Source organism: Ailuropoda melanoleuca, chromosome 9 (assembly GCF_002007445.2).
Source record: "Ailuropoda melanoleuca isolate Jingjing chromosome 9, ASM200744v2, whole genome shotgun sequence".
NCBI lineage: Eukaryota > Metazoa > Chordata > Mammalia > Carnivora > Ursidae > Ailuropoda > Ailuropoda melanoleuca.
Genome location: NC_048226.1, coordinates 30,101,169 through 30,114,806, shown reverse-complemented (window position 1 = coordinate 30,114,806; position 13,638 = coordinate 30,101,169). Strand labels below are relative to the sequence as shown.

Sequence of the window (13,638 nt, the reverse complement as noted above, 5' to 3'; positions counted from 1 at the left end):
TCCAGACTTCCAGAGAAGAGCCAGTGACCAGTCTGAAGACCTCTCCTGGGATCTGGATTGCCCACGTCTTCCCCCATCTGGCTGTGGCCCTTGACCAAAGGCCTCAGAGGGCAGGGATTTGGGCCGAGCAGGCAGTGGCCTGGCATGACTCACAGATGACCTGGGAGCTTGTCTCAGCAGCCAGAGTGTTGGGCTCAGCAAACCTAACAACAATACATAGTGACAGTGATCACGGGGCAGTCCCAGGAATAAAGCAGCCCTCATTTGCTGACAGTGGCCCATGCTGAGCTCTCACAGAGCTCGGTTCTCCTTACACTCTGGCTTTAATACAGCCACCCTGGCAGGCTGGTTGCATAAGCCCCACGTGATGGCCAAAGAGGCCAAGACCCAGGGGCATGAAGGGACTTGTCTGAGGTCACATGGCTGGCCAATGAGAGTGGAGCAGATGAAGGGAAGTGTTTGCATTTGGTCACTAGCAACTGGCTCTGGTAGAGGCCAAGATTCCTTCCCTAACAGCAGGATGCTTGTGGAAAAAAGGCACAGCGGGGTGGGGGGGGGGAAGGCCCAGGGGAGGCCTGAGAATCTCAGGTCTTTTCTCCCCTGCTGGCCCCCAGCCTATGGCATGGCCTGGCCCATCCACACCTGTTCCAAATGATGTCAGTCCCTTGAGGCTCAGAGCCTCAGAATCTTTGCTCAGTGAGAACGTCCCTGTATCCCAGGGCTGTAAACACAGCTGGTGTCAGTGGTTAAAAGGGGGGCTGCCCGAGAGGCCCCCAGCCAGACTGCAGCCCCAAGGATCTTTCCAGATGTTCCCCTGTCACCACTGTGCAGGGCCCCTGAGGTCTTCTCATGCCTGAAACATTTATTCAGACCCTAAAAGCCTGAGCTCTTCCCCAGAGACCCCAGAATCCTGGAGAGCAGCCCAAGGGGCAGTGCTTACCAAGAGAAGCAAGTTTTAATGGGAAGATTTCAGGCAATGAGGCAGGCCAGCGCGGACCCTCCCGGTGTCCTCACTGTGTTATGCACAGGCTGTCTCGTCGGCTTATTTCTGAGCACGGACACAACTGCTGACAGGGCCCCTCCTCCTGCCCCAGACATCACAAGTGGCCAGGAGGCTGGGTCCTCCCTCTGGGCTTGATCTGGCTTCTGTCCCCCTTGCCTCCCACACAGGCTTCCAGGTCAAGTGCTGCATGGTCTGGTATCCATCCAAGAGAACGGCAGGCCACTGGGCGGGGAGCTGGGGCTTAGGGTTCTAGTTCAGCTCCCCCAGCTCTTGCGCTATTCCCCTTTCTGTCACCTCCCGTCCCCGACACACACTGAGGCAGTGGCATCTGGGGGTGACAAAGCTGGTGCCTGAATTCAGGCCTGAGGAGCCGACTCCATGGATACTGAAAGCAGCCGTGTGTGTGAGACAAATGGGAGCACAGGGCTCCCTTAGAGAGGTGGCCCCCCATCGGCCCCTCCGGTGCCTGCCGTGGAGGAATGCAGGCTCGGGTTGTCAGCTCTCTCTGTGTTTCCCAAGAAGCCAGAAATCCAGATCATTGTGTGAAATCGGCCGGTTTTTATATGCAGACCAAACACGTCTGCTCCGTTGAATCTCTGGGCCTCGCCTCATGTCTGCCCCTCCTGACCCCTCAGCCCACTCAGACAGCCTCTGCAGCCAGCTTCTCCAGAGTCCTGGAGAGCTGCTCCTGCAGCCCGACCGAGAAGCTGCCCCGGTTTAGAACAGGGTCCCAGCGGTCTGGGCCAGGGGGCTGGCCTCGCAGAGCGGGAGAGGAGGGGCTGCCTCCGTCTGCGTGTGAGTCTCCAAGGGTCTGCCACCCCTTCCTTTGTTCAACAAACATTTGCTGGGTCCCACTGTGCCCAGGTCAGAACTGGAAACAGCTCCAGCAGTGACAAGTCCCTGCCTGTGAGAGTTCACTGTCACAGTCCAGTGTGTGTGCTGGGGACAGGGGGGGAGTGCTAAACAGATAAGCCTCACTCATCCTTTGCCCACAATCTCCCAGGGCAGAAGGCAGCTGAGCAGGCTCCAGACCCCAGCACTTGGGTATCAGGACCCCTTGGGGAAGGCTGGTCTTTTAGGAAGGGGGCAGGAGGCAGGGCTCTGTGTCTGAGATTCCAGACCCAGACCTTGCACTGAACTCCATGCAAGTTAGGCCAGAAACAAGAATCAGAGTGATTCAGGCCATTCTCCTGAGACGGGGAAGTTCACCTATATGTCTACCCACATTCCTCTGGTTCGAAGACAGCATCTACGAGAAAGGTGACACTCGGAAGAGGGGGTGTTCCGAGTGACCCATCATGAAGGATCTCAAGTCATGGAGAGAGAGGCCTCCTAGGTAGGGCTGTTTCACCCAGGCCTCCACCCCACCAAGGGACTATCTGTCATTCCACCCTGGGTGGAATGGGCCAGGGTAGGGCCTAACAGCTAGACCCTCTCCCCTTTGCCTAAGAAGATGGTTCTCAGGGTCCCTCACCAAGCTAAGCTACAGGGTGGACCACAGCGGGACACTCCAAAGACTGGCAGATAGCACTTGGCCATGCACCGTCTCCTGCCTCCATGGAGAAAAAAGGTTTCTCTGGAAAACAAAGAAATCCTCTCTGGAGAATATAGAGAGTATGACTGGAGCTTGAGTCTGGCTTCGCACCCATCACAAAATTCTGTGGGCTGAGGTCTTCCCCTGGGTCGTGTGGAAGGAATACGCCTGCCCTGTTGTCTCCCTGAGCACGGACAGGGACATGGTTGACCATGAGGGGCTCCCCTGAGAACAGGAGGATTATTCCAGATGAAGTATGGGTAAGGAGGTGGGGAGCAGCATTCTTGCTTTGTAGGAAAAGTTTTCCCTCTGCCAGAGGGCTCATCTCAGAGTTCCTTGGAATGCCTCATTTCTGACTTCCAGAGCGGTCCCCACTCCCCGCGGCAGGTGCAGAGGGGAGCGGCCACGCCCACGCGGGTGGGGAGTTGGCTGGTTTCCAGAGCTCCAGAGCCGGTTACTCCTTCCATCCGGCCCACCTGTAGTGGTGTAGCACCATCAGCAATTAGTGATGGTTCATTAGAGTCCAATTAATAAATGAAACCCAGGATGAGAGCCATTGCTTTGCTAAGAATAACAGTCCCGCTCATGCCTGAAGTGGCAGCCTCCCAAGAGCTCGGAACCCACAAGAACCAGCTGCACTGGCGGCTGGGGGAGGGGCATACACGGAGTGAGGGGCACTGATGCTGGTGGGCTGTGGTCCGGTAAAGTGGGAGGACGAGAGAGGGGAGCTTCAGACCCGACATCCTTGCCTGGGCTCCTAGCTCCTCTGTTGTGGAGCCCTGGCTGCATCTTCCGGCCCAGCAATTCCCAGGGAGCTTGGCCAAGGCCAGAGGTATGAGGGCAAGGCTTTGCCCTCCTTCCCGTCTGGCCTCAGAGGACAATGCACATGGGTGTGAAGAGAAGAGGGCTGGAGAAGGAACGAGGTCAGGGAGGACCACAAGCCTCACTCTTCTGACCACCCCAACCCACGCTCCCGGCACACTGACCCTGGATGGGCCAGCCATGCCCTCACCACTCCTGCCCGTGAGACTCTTCATGCCCCTGTAAGGCTCCATCCTCCAAGTGGGGAGGTCCTCCTCTCCATCTATTCAAGCCTTGCATCCTCCAGGAAACTTTGCTTCCCCAGTCCGGCCCAGGCAGGGCCAAAACCCCAAGAATCCAGCCTTTGACTGCCCCATTCAGGTGACCAGTTCAGGGGCCAATTCTCCCTTCCTACCCCTGCTGCATAAGGCTGCGCTCCTGGGCAGGGGACAGGTCATTGGGTTTTTCTGTGCCTTCCAGGGATGGAAGTAGGCCTGTGCCTGGGAGTCTGGCTGCCTTTCCGACTTCAGGAGGATGGGGAGGCTGGCCTTCCTGGCTCAGAGGCCGGCATGGAGGGTGCAGGTAGAGGGGAATCGCCCTGCCTTCTCAGGACAGAATGGGCGCAATCATGACACACCTGGCAACTGGCCTGGAGGGATCTCAATCTGAACCTGTTTCCTCACCTGTCTCTCAGTTTCCCCAGTGAGCAAGCAACAGGACTGTGCAGAACCGGGTCAAAAGATTGCAAAACCTCTTGTTCAACCATCCATCCCCCTAAAGGTCCTGCCCTTTGTCTATCCTTATTCTGCCTGACCATCTCCCTCCTCGGCGCTTCCAGGAACATCCCTCTGGTCTTTCAGGATTCAGGATCCTGCTGAGCCAGGACCCCAGCAGCCTGAACAGACCCAAATTGGGATCCCCCCTTCCCCTTGATCTCTTGGGGGCTGTCCTGGGATCGACACTCAGGACAAGCCAGTGGTCTGCATCCCGGGTTTCCAAAGCCCTACCCTGGGGGAGGCCAGACCTTGACAGTTGTTGGTGCTCTGATACCTTGAGGAGGGGGGGCAGACCAAGAGGACAGCCAGGGCAAGTGCAGGGGGCAGCTTAGAGACCTGGGAGGTGGCAGGGGGAGGGGGAATGGGGATGGGGGATAGTGTGGCACACAAACCTCCCCGGGGAAGCCCGTGTCCGAGCACACACACACACATGCTTGTGCTAGGGGAGGTGAAGCAGAGAAGAGGCTGGTCAGGGAGGCTTCCTGGAGGCAGGGACAATGGCACACCAGGTCCTACCCCTAGAGGTGTGTGCTCTAGAGGGCATTTCAGAGGCTGGGTGGCCGGTGGGGGAGAAGCTCAGGACCTTTACTCACCTTCTCCATCAGGGCCCCTTGCTTTCCCACTGCTCACCTCCCTGACAGCTGCAGCCCCTGGGGACCAGACCGTGCATCTCCCTTAGTTACAGCCTCAGAGAAGGAAGCAAAATCCATCTTCTTCCTTCCCACTCACAGATATGCTTGGGCCTCACTCCCAGCCCCTGCTTGGGTGGGAACCCTGGAGCCTCCTGGCTGGTTTGCCAAACATCCATCTATCCCTCCAGTGCGCTGGGGAGTGGAGGAGCTGCCAGAGAGAAGTTTCCTTTTCCTGGCAGCTTGGGACCCAGGATTGCTAAACTGTGCCTCTGAATCCAACCCCGGCTCCATTCTGGTGTGACTGCCGCTCCCCCCCCCCTCCGCCGCAGCCATGGCTGGATTAAGTCTGAGCCCCAGGACAGCAGGCAGCACCCGGCAGTCCCCTGGGGCCTGCCTGCTAGAGCCAGGCCAGGGCTTTAGGGACGGGAGGGAAGATCCCCCTCTTGCAGCTGGGCCATGTGGGGGCAGGTCCTGAAGAGACCCCCTGGGCTCCAAAACTGCACTGGGATACCTGAGCCCCATCAGGGGCTGGGGGGTCCTAGAACACAGCCTCCCATGTGCCCAGCTGGGGGTGCAGAGTGGGGACTCAGGGAGTGAGCTGGCCCCCTTCACCCCTCTAGATCTCCAGTTTCTAGAATAGCATCAAGGCCTGAAGGAGTCAGCTGTGCCAGGAAAAGCCATTACCCTGACAGCCTCCCTCCACCTGCTAAAAGCCTCCCTCTTTCCGGGGGGCTCTCACCCCTCCTGTGTTATTTCCCCTCCACTCACCTAGCCCTGACAGACCTCTTTGGTGTGTGTTGAGGGAAGGGAGGAAAGGGAGGCTTGCTTAACCCCTTCCGTGCCTAAGCAGAGTCATCACCAGCAGCCTCCCACAGCCTTGTCCCTCGCCCTGTCCCCATCTCTTTCCACCTGGAATCCCTCTTACCAGGAGCTTGTGAGAGAAAGGGAGGGGATGAGGGGCTGAAGGCCTCTCGGGAGGGTGGAAGACAGGCTGGCAAGTACAGGTCCTGGATTCCAACCTGAGGTCTGTCACTGTACAGCTTGTGATTCAGGTCCCCTGTTCACCCCGGTGTCTGTCCTCTCTGGGTGCTGGCAAGCTCCAGGAACACACAATGCCACATGCCCGTGCAGGAGCAGGCTGGGTGTTTGTGGTGTAGAGGACTGACTTCATCCTGACACGGAGTGCAAGGCCCAGGGTGGCAGGAGAGGGGATCCCATTGCACCCCTAAGTTAGCAGGGGTCACCATGTCGGAAGGAAGCGAGCTCCAATACCTCCCAGCCTCAATGCCTTCTTCTCTCCAGCCTGGCAGCCTCCCACACACGCCTGAGCCAGAGGGGCTCCCTTTGCAGGTGTGGGGAGGCGATGTGTCTGGGAGGCGGGCCCCTCCGCATCTCAGCCCTCCCTCCTTGCTCCCTGGCCCCTGCCAGGCTGCCCTGGGTCAGCGACCTTGGAGAAACACCCAGCTTGTTTCACAGAGGAGGGAATAACCTGAACTGGGGCTTTCCGTGTGCCAGCAGCTTAACATGCTTTCTTCCCAGTCCTTATAACCGTCCTGGGAGGGAGAGCCCACCTACAGAGCAGGACCCTGAGGCTCAGAGAGGGCAGGGAGCCTGGTCAAGAGGTAACTGTGGGCTCAGCCCCAGTTGTGTGCGGCTCTGAAGCTGGTATTCTCTCCAGGACTCCACACCTTGGTCACAGCTGCCAGAGACCCCAGTTATAGACCTGGAGTTGGGGTCAAGATGGGGGGACACCAGGCCAAGGACAATTAAAATGATTACGATTATTACTATTAACAGCATTGTGGCACTGAACAATATGTCAAGTGCTTTACACCTATTAATTCATTTCACGCCCACCACGGCCCTGCACTATCAACCCCATTTCACAGATGAAGGAAGTAAAGCACAGCAGGATTACGTACCTTGCCAAAGTGACACAGCTACTAAGGGGCAGAGCTAGGATTTGGAACTCCAAGGACCCTGTTGTCATCATAATGCCAGACTGCCTCTCACCCGAAGCAGAGGGGAGTTTTCAGTTGACCGCAGGAGCTTGGAGACAGGACTCTCCCAAGAATGGTTGTCCACAGGAGTCCTGTAGACAACTGGGGAGCAAAGATCCAGGCTGCTATGTCACTCAGGTCCCGAGGACAGAGGGAGCAGTGAGGACCTGGGGGGTGGGGGAGCCACAAGTCTTCCTGGAGGACAGTAGGATGGGCTGCGAAGGCCACGGGCTGGTTTAGCTGCCATATGGGGCACACTGGCTCTGAGCTTCTAGGCCAACTCGCCTGCCCCACACTCCCTTTGGGGGCCTCCCGGGGTGAGTCCCAGCCTGGTGAGGACACCATCTGTGCTTCTGCCCGGGGAACCTTCGGCGGCACCTCCCCCTCCCAAGTACGCGGTACGGCCCCCGGCTCCAGGCTCTGGGACATTCCTCACCCGTGATTGCTACAGTTAACACAGCAGTGGCGATTACAGTCCCAACATAGTAACCTCCTCCACAGGAGAATTAACTCTCTCGTTGAGCTGTTTGTTGGCTCCAGAGCTCAGGGACACTTAACTCAGATACCTGTGGGATGCACTGGGTGGCAGAGGGCCCCAGCCCCCGCCTCACCTTGGACGGCTTGGCCCTGCACGACTCCTCACTGCCCCCTGCCCTGTCCCATGCCCAGCTCCCAGTGTCCAGCCCAGGGCCCTGCACACCGTGGGTGCTGCAGAAGGCCGTAGTTTGCGTGTGCTCCACTGAAAGGCTCAGGCCCCGGGAAGCTGGGCTGAGCCTTGGGAATCTGGGCCAGCAGCTTAGGGAAATGAAGGTTAAAGGAGAAGCCAGCCAGGTGGGCACCACACAGCCGCCCTGCCCAGAGACTTCCTCCCACTGAACAGACCAGAGAGAAGAGAATCAGGATGGGGAGTCCGTGCACACAGGCGCCTGCTGGGGAGCCCTGCCCTGGCAGGGGGCAGGAAGTCAGACAGGCAAGGCGTCTATCCCTGCTCCCATCTCCACCCCTGACCTCTGGTGCCTGAGTCCACGTGAAGGCCTCAGAGGTGGTCAGCAAGACAGTGTGGTCACCGGGCAGGCAGAGCAGCTGAGGAGAGAGACCCAGTGTCCCCTGGGCCTGGGATGATAGGAGCGTGTCTGCCTGGGAGGGAGCTCTTCAATCTTTGTCCACCCTTTGCTCAGATTTATGGACAGTGTGTCCAGGAGGGGTGAGCAGCAGGCAGGACACCCTCCCTCTGACTCAGCCTGCTCCTCCCCCCCCCCAGGAAAACCACATCTGAGGATACAAAGAACCAGAATGCTAAGGCAGTCACATCTGTGACCTCCGAGCCCACCACAGCACCCATCTGGGGGGACACGGTCAAAGTGGAGCTCCAAGCTGAGGAGGCGGGACGAGCAGGTGAGGCAGGGGTTGGTGGCTGGTGTGCACGGGAGGGGTGTGAGCCAGAGGCAGGCTTCCTCTCAACTCAGCTGGAAGCCACCTGAACACCTCTTTGGGCTCAGTTAAAAGCACTTTAAAGAAAAAAAAACCATAATACTGTCATGCCTCATCTCCTCAGTCTGCTCGAAAAATGAGTTGTTCCACATAAATGAATTTTCCAGACAATGAAAGCTTATCTTTTTATGGCCGCTGTTATCATTTTCATGGTTGTTATTACTGCCGTCTCCCACTGAAATAGCACATTACAGCTTCCTGGCACATCCCCACACATCACTCATTGGGGCCACACCTCCTGGGAGAAGCCACGATGCTCCCATTGCTTAGATGGGAACACTGAGGTTCAGGAATTTAAATAACTGGCTCAAGCTCATGCAATCAGTAAGTGGAGGACCTAGGATCAGCATACATGCTCTCACTGCAGCTCCAGAGTTCCAACTGCTTCCCTGGAATGGCTCCTTATCCTGCCCTGTCTCCCCAGCACTGCCCGCTGTCAGATAGCAGTGCCCCTGTGCTTGCTGAGGGCCACAGCGCGCTCTTGTCGAAACTGCCTACTACTTCTTGCCCCTCCACCTGCAAAAGCCTTTCCAGTCCCTGTCTTTTAGCAAATTCTAACACTGGAGGTAATTTAAGTTTTTCAAGGCAGGGCTCATACCGAAATCTCCAGGTACAGGCATGCATGTGTATGTGTGTGTGCTCGTGGTTTCCGCTCTTGGGTGAGAGCTCAGGCTGGGCACACAGGAGTATTGACTGGCAGGTGCCAGGACAGCTGTGGGCACTGGCATCAGGCTTAGTCAGCACACACCCACAGGTGCCCACGACATCTCCGCTCTTATCAAGTCAGAAGAACCTCAGGCTCCCGTCTGGCGGGTGGTCCTTCCCTCAGAGGACCGGCTTTACTTCTCCCCTTGAAATCTCACGAGGGGCTTAGAACTCCCTGTCTGCCTCACGAAGAAAAGAAAGCCAGCTGCTAAAGACGGAGGAAGAGAAGAGAAGCAAAGCACGAGAAGGCACATCAATAAAAGGGGAAGAAGCTAATTGTGGGTCAAACCAGAGGATATTTTTCTGACTATAAAGCGATAGGTGGGGCTGCCGGGGTGAATTAAGAATATATGGAAGAGGAGGAAAAATTGGCCTAGGGTTTCATGCATGTGTATGTTTTTGTGTGCATGTGTTTGTGAATGCCTGCCTGCTGGCCCATGTGTTTGTGTGAAAGTGGTGTGTGTGAGTACATGCTTGTGCCTGTGCCATAGACTTGCTTGTCTGTGTGTCATGTGTGTGTGCTGCAACAGTGTGTTGTGTGTGTGCCTAGAGTTATCTGGGAGGTGGTGTGTGCCTGACAGTACGTGTGTGTATGTATGTGTGCCTGTGTGCATGCATCTAGTGGCTGACAGGAAGTTAGGGGTTGTGGTGAGTGGACCTGGGCTGGGATCCCACCTTAAGCTCTGTACATTTGGGGTGACTATAGGAAAGGACACGATGAGTCAGTGGCCTTGGGGCCCATCTGTGCAGCAGAGAGGGGACAGGCCTCACTGCAGAAAGAACAAGAGGGTAGGGAAGGCCTCCTGGATAGGCAGAATATTGGCAGGCGCCTCTTTACAGATTGAAGTAGCTGGATGCTCGTTGGAACCTGGTTGGCACCGGTTGCTGTGGTGATGTCTGTGGTGGGGGTGAGGGAGATGGGGGCCAAGCCAAGAGGTGGCGGGGAGGGGAGGAGGTAACTCAAGGAGGTGTTAATGAAAAGCAAAGGGGAGTTGCAGACCCGTGTCAGGGCCAAAGCAGGCAGGAGGCAGAAATGGCTTGTTGGCCACACAAAGGGAGCCGTGGGAGGCCGGAGGGGCACAGTGCCCAGAGCAGAAGCTGATGAAGCGTGTTTGTAGCATGGAGACAGGAACAGGGAGGGATGGCTGTCCATTCCCCCCAATTACAGCTCATCTGCTGGCTGCCCACACAGAGCTCTGAAGATTGGGGTACGGGGAAAAATGCAAGACACTCACCCCTTCTCCAGCCTCAGCAAATTCCAACCAGATTTGGGGACTCAGGGCCCATGGGAAGTGGCCATGAGGGGCTACAGCTTCTACAGCTAGTTTCGAAGCTTTGGCTGGGAGCACTGGAATCCTCCAGCTGAGTTTTTTCAGTTCTGCTCAGGGCTGGGTGAGGATTCGGAGCACTACAGATGGCTAATGAGGAGGAAAATAGTGACAGCTACAAGGAGCATTTGCCTAGAATTTCATAGCTTGAAAAACACATTTCCCTCCCTGCAACAATAGTGGGAGAGGGACAAGGTTTCTCCTTTTTTAAATATTAACATTTTGCAGAGCAGGAACATGAAGCTCAGAGAGGTTAAGTGACTGACTAAAGGTCACAGAGCAAGTTGGTGTGTTAGTGTAGAACCCAGGTCTGCTCACTTCATATCCTTGTCTCACTCTACTTCCTTCAAGGCAACCTCAAGTCTTTTGGGTTCCCATTTCCCTTTCTTTCTTTGAGCACAGATCCCATATGGCCAGCTCTTGAGGGACTTTGGCAAGTGTCTTTCCCTCTGTGTATCCAGGGTAGCTGTGGGGAAGAGGAAGAAAGGAAGAGTAATTAGTAAATGTTCCTCCCCCACACACTCATCCAATGACCCACCCAGGGGCACCAGGTGGCTCAGTCAGTTAAGCGACTGTCTTCAGCTAGGGTCACGGTCTCAGGATTCTGGGATCAAGCCCCACATCAGACTCCCTGCTCAGCAGGCTGCCTGCCTCTCCCTCTCCCTCTGCTTGTGCTCGCTCTCTCTCTTTCAAATGAATAAATAAAATCTTAAAAAAAAATGCAAATGACCCACCCAGCTCCAAGTGACCTAGACCTACGCCACCGGCAGCTGTCCGTGGTGCTGATATGTCCTTGTCTCAAGAAAGAGGCAAAGGGCAAGGGTCTATTCCAGTCTCCATCAGGTACACCTGTCCTTCCCATCCTCCCTTCCCATTTTTCTCTAGATCTTTTAGATCCTTTCTTCTTCCATCTCTCTTATTCTCTCTCCCCCTCCTCCCTCCTTCTTTTCCTCCTTCCCCATCTCCTCTTCTTCCTCAAACCACAGATTTCCAGAGTGGAAAGATGCCTCCGGGATCACAAGCCTAGCCTCTCCCATCAGCCATTTACTCTCTCTGTGATGGTGATCAAGTTATTTAACTTCTCTCAGCTCCACTAATCACATTTTAAAAACAGAGATGGTGATTCCGACTCGAGGGACCGCAGTGAGGATTTGTCGGCATAGTGACTTAGGAGCGCCCGTCCCCATACCTGGCACACAGCAGGTGCTCACTGAGCAGGATTGCCAGGATCACTTCCAGGTCATTGGAATTCTCCTCAGAGTTCATCCTGAAGTTCATGCATTTTATGACAAAATGTAGACTCTTTGGAGGGAGTTTTCTAAGTGGTGTGTTGTTCTTAGTATTAGACTAGTTTTCATTTCCTTGGAGTAGAATTTGTTGATATTTGTATTGAAAGATTTCTGGAGCAGATCCCATTTCCTTACTGAGACTCGGTTTCCCTATTTGCAACATGTGGGAGATAAGCCCTCCCCTTCCTGCCTGAGGAGCTGGTGAGAGTGTCTGTGACTAAGGGAAGCAGCTCCTAGGAAGGGGTACTATTCCTGCTTGTGTGCGTGTCTCTGTGCCAGCATACGTGTGTCTCTTGACATGGGGGCTCTATTCTGGGTGTGTCCATCTCTGGGCTGGGAGTTTCTGAACCACAGGACAGAATTGCATCTTTGGATCCTAACAGCACCTAGCTTGGAGACTTGCCCTGGGCTGGGGCTCAAACAGAGCTTGTGAAGTTGTGTGTGTGTGTGTGTGTGTGTGTGTGTGTGTGTGTGTGACATGTGCATACGTTCATGTTGGTTCCTCAGCAGGGCCCCTGCTCCCTGCTCTTGGCAACATCTCACCTCCCACTGGCTCACTTCACTGGGAATGACACTGGTCAGCTAAGCCCTCTTTTGACCCTGTGCTCATTTTTTCTCTCTTAAGATGTGGTCCTCGAGGTGATGGACAATAAAAAGAAAGAGGAGCTGTTGTCCTACCAAATCCCTATCAAGTACCTGCGTGTCTTCCATCCCTACCACTTTGAGCTGGTGAAGGTGAGGCAGGGCCCTGGGCCCATGGGGCCTGGGACAGGTAAGGGGAGAGCAGGTGGGAACCACCTTGATGCCCCCAGCTATTCCCTCAGAGCTTCCTCTGCTCACCCTGCAGTATGACAAGTCTTAGGCCATATGGGGCTCAGGAAACCCAGCTCCTGGCAGGTAGACATGAATGATTTCCTTAGAATTTGGAATTCTCCAAATTCATCTCTGTAAAACAGCCCATTAGCATGGATCACCTACTACATTAAATGAATACACCAATTAAAGATATATGCTGATTTCATGGATGTTAAAAGTGGGAATAGCTCTAAAAACCAAGGAAATACAGTATTTACAGAATACCTACTATGTCCCAGGTCCTGGGCTAGACACCATCTCTAATCCTCAAGGTGAATTACATTTCGCATACATAGGACTGGGACCCAGAGAGAGGAATCCTCTCAACCTGGGTGACAGAGCAAATGAATAGCAGAGTGGACGGTGAGCCCAGGTCACCTGTCTCCCGGGTCAGTTCTTCCTGTGCTGCCACACATGGCCTTGTGGAGGAAGGCCCAGGAGATTTGGGGCAGGTGGGAGAGAAAGTGCACCCCTTAGTCGGCAACTGGGCAGGAGCCTGGAGCAGGGAGCTTCAGGTGCCTCAGTCTGTGCCCCGAACTTCCCAGGACAGCTCCCCCACCGGCTCCCTCTCCTCAGTGCTGATTGGTGGAAGGGAGAACTCACTCTTTCATGGCTCAAGTACTTAGTAATACCAACTGTGTGCTAGGCACTGGGCCAGAGATGACAGAGCATTACTTTCCCCGAAGGTGCACTCCAGACCCCTAGTGTGGTTTGGAGTAAAGAACAATGTGATGCGAGATTGCCTGGGTTCCTATCCCCGGTCTGCCTCTTGCTAACTGCAAAGCCATAGGAAGCTACTTAACCCCTTAGGCCCCCACTTCTTATCAGCAAAACAGAGAGACACCGAGCAAGCATTTGGACAATCAAATGCAACAATGGGCATAAAGCCCCTAGCAAGGTACCTGCCACATAGCGGGTGGGTGCTCGGTTTGGGTGAGTTCCCCTCCCTTCTTCCCACCAATCCTCACACCTATCTTCTTTCCAAGCACCTCCTCCGCCATGGCCTGGGGTCTTTACCTTCCTTAAGCCCCTTCCCTAAGCCTGGATGAGGAACCTGGGGCAGGCAGGGCCAGGAAGGGCCAGAGAGAGCAGTGACTCACCTGGAGGCTCAGCGCTCTAGCCGTGATTCTGCAATCATCACCCAGGCCTTCCAGCTCTCTGGCCACTTACAACCCAAGCCTTGTTATCACATCTTCACAAAGAGCACAGGCAGGCAGTGGTCCT

The 13,638-nt window shown here is 55.4% G+C and overlaps 1 protein-coding gene across 1 annotated transcript in view; it reads left to right on the top strand.

Annotated features, from left to right (window-relative positions):
- Positions 1-13,638, top strand: part of CCDC33 (coiled-coil domain containing 33) — a 90,948-nt gene that overhangs the window by 10,227 nt on the left and 67,083 nt on the right. Inside the window, exons 3-4 of the mRNA XM_019803518.2 lie at positions 8,008-8,141; positions 12,185-12,294. Of these exons, the coding sequence (XP_019659077.2) occupies positions 8,008-8,141; positions 12,185-12,294 (244 nt within the window). The remainder of the gene's footprint in view (positions 1-8,007; positions 8,142-12,184; positions 12,295-13,638) is intronic.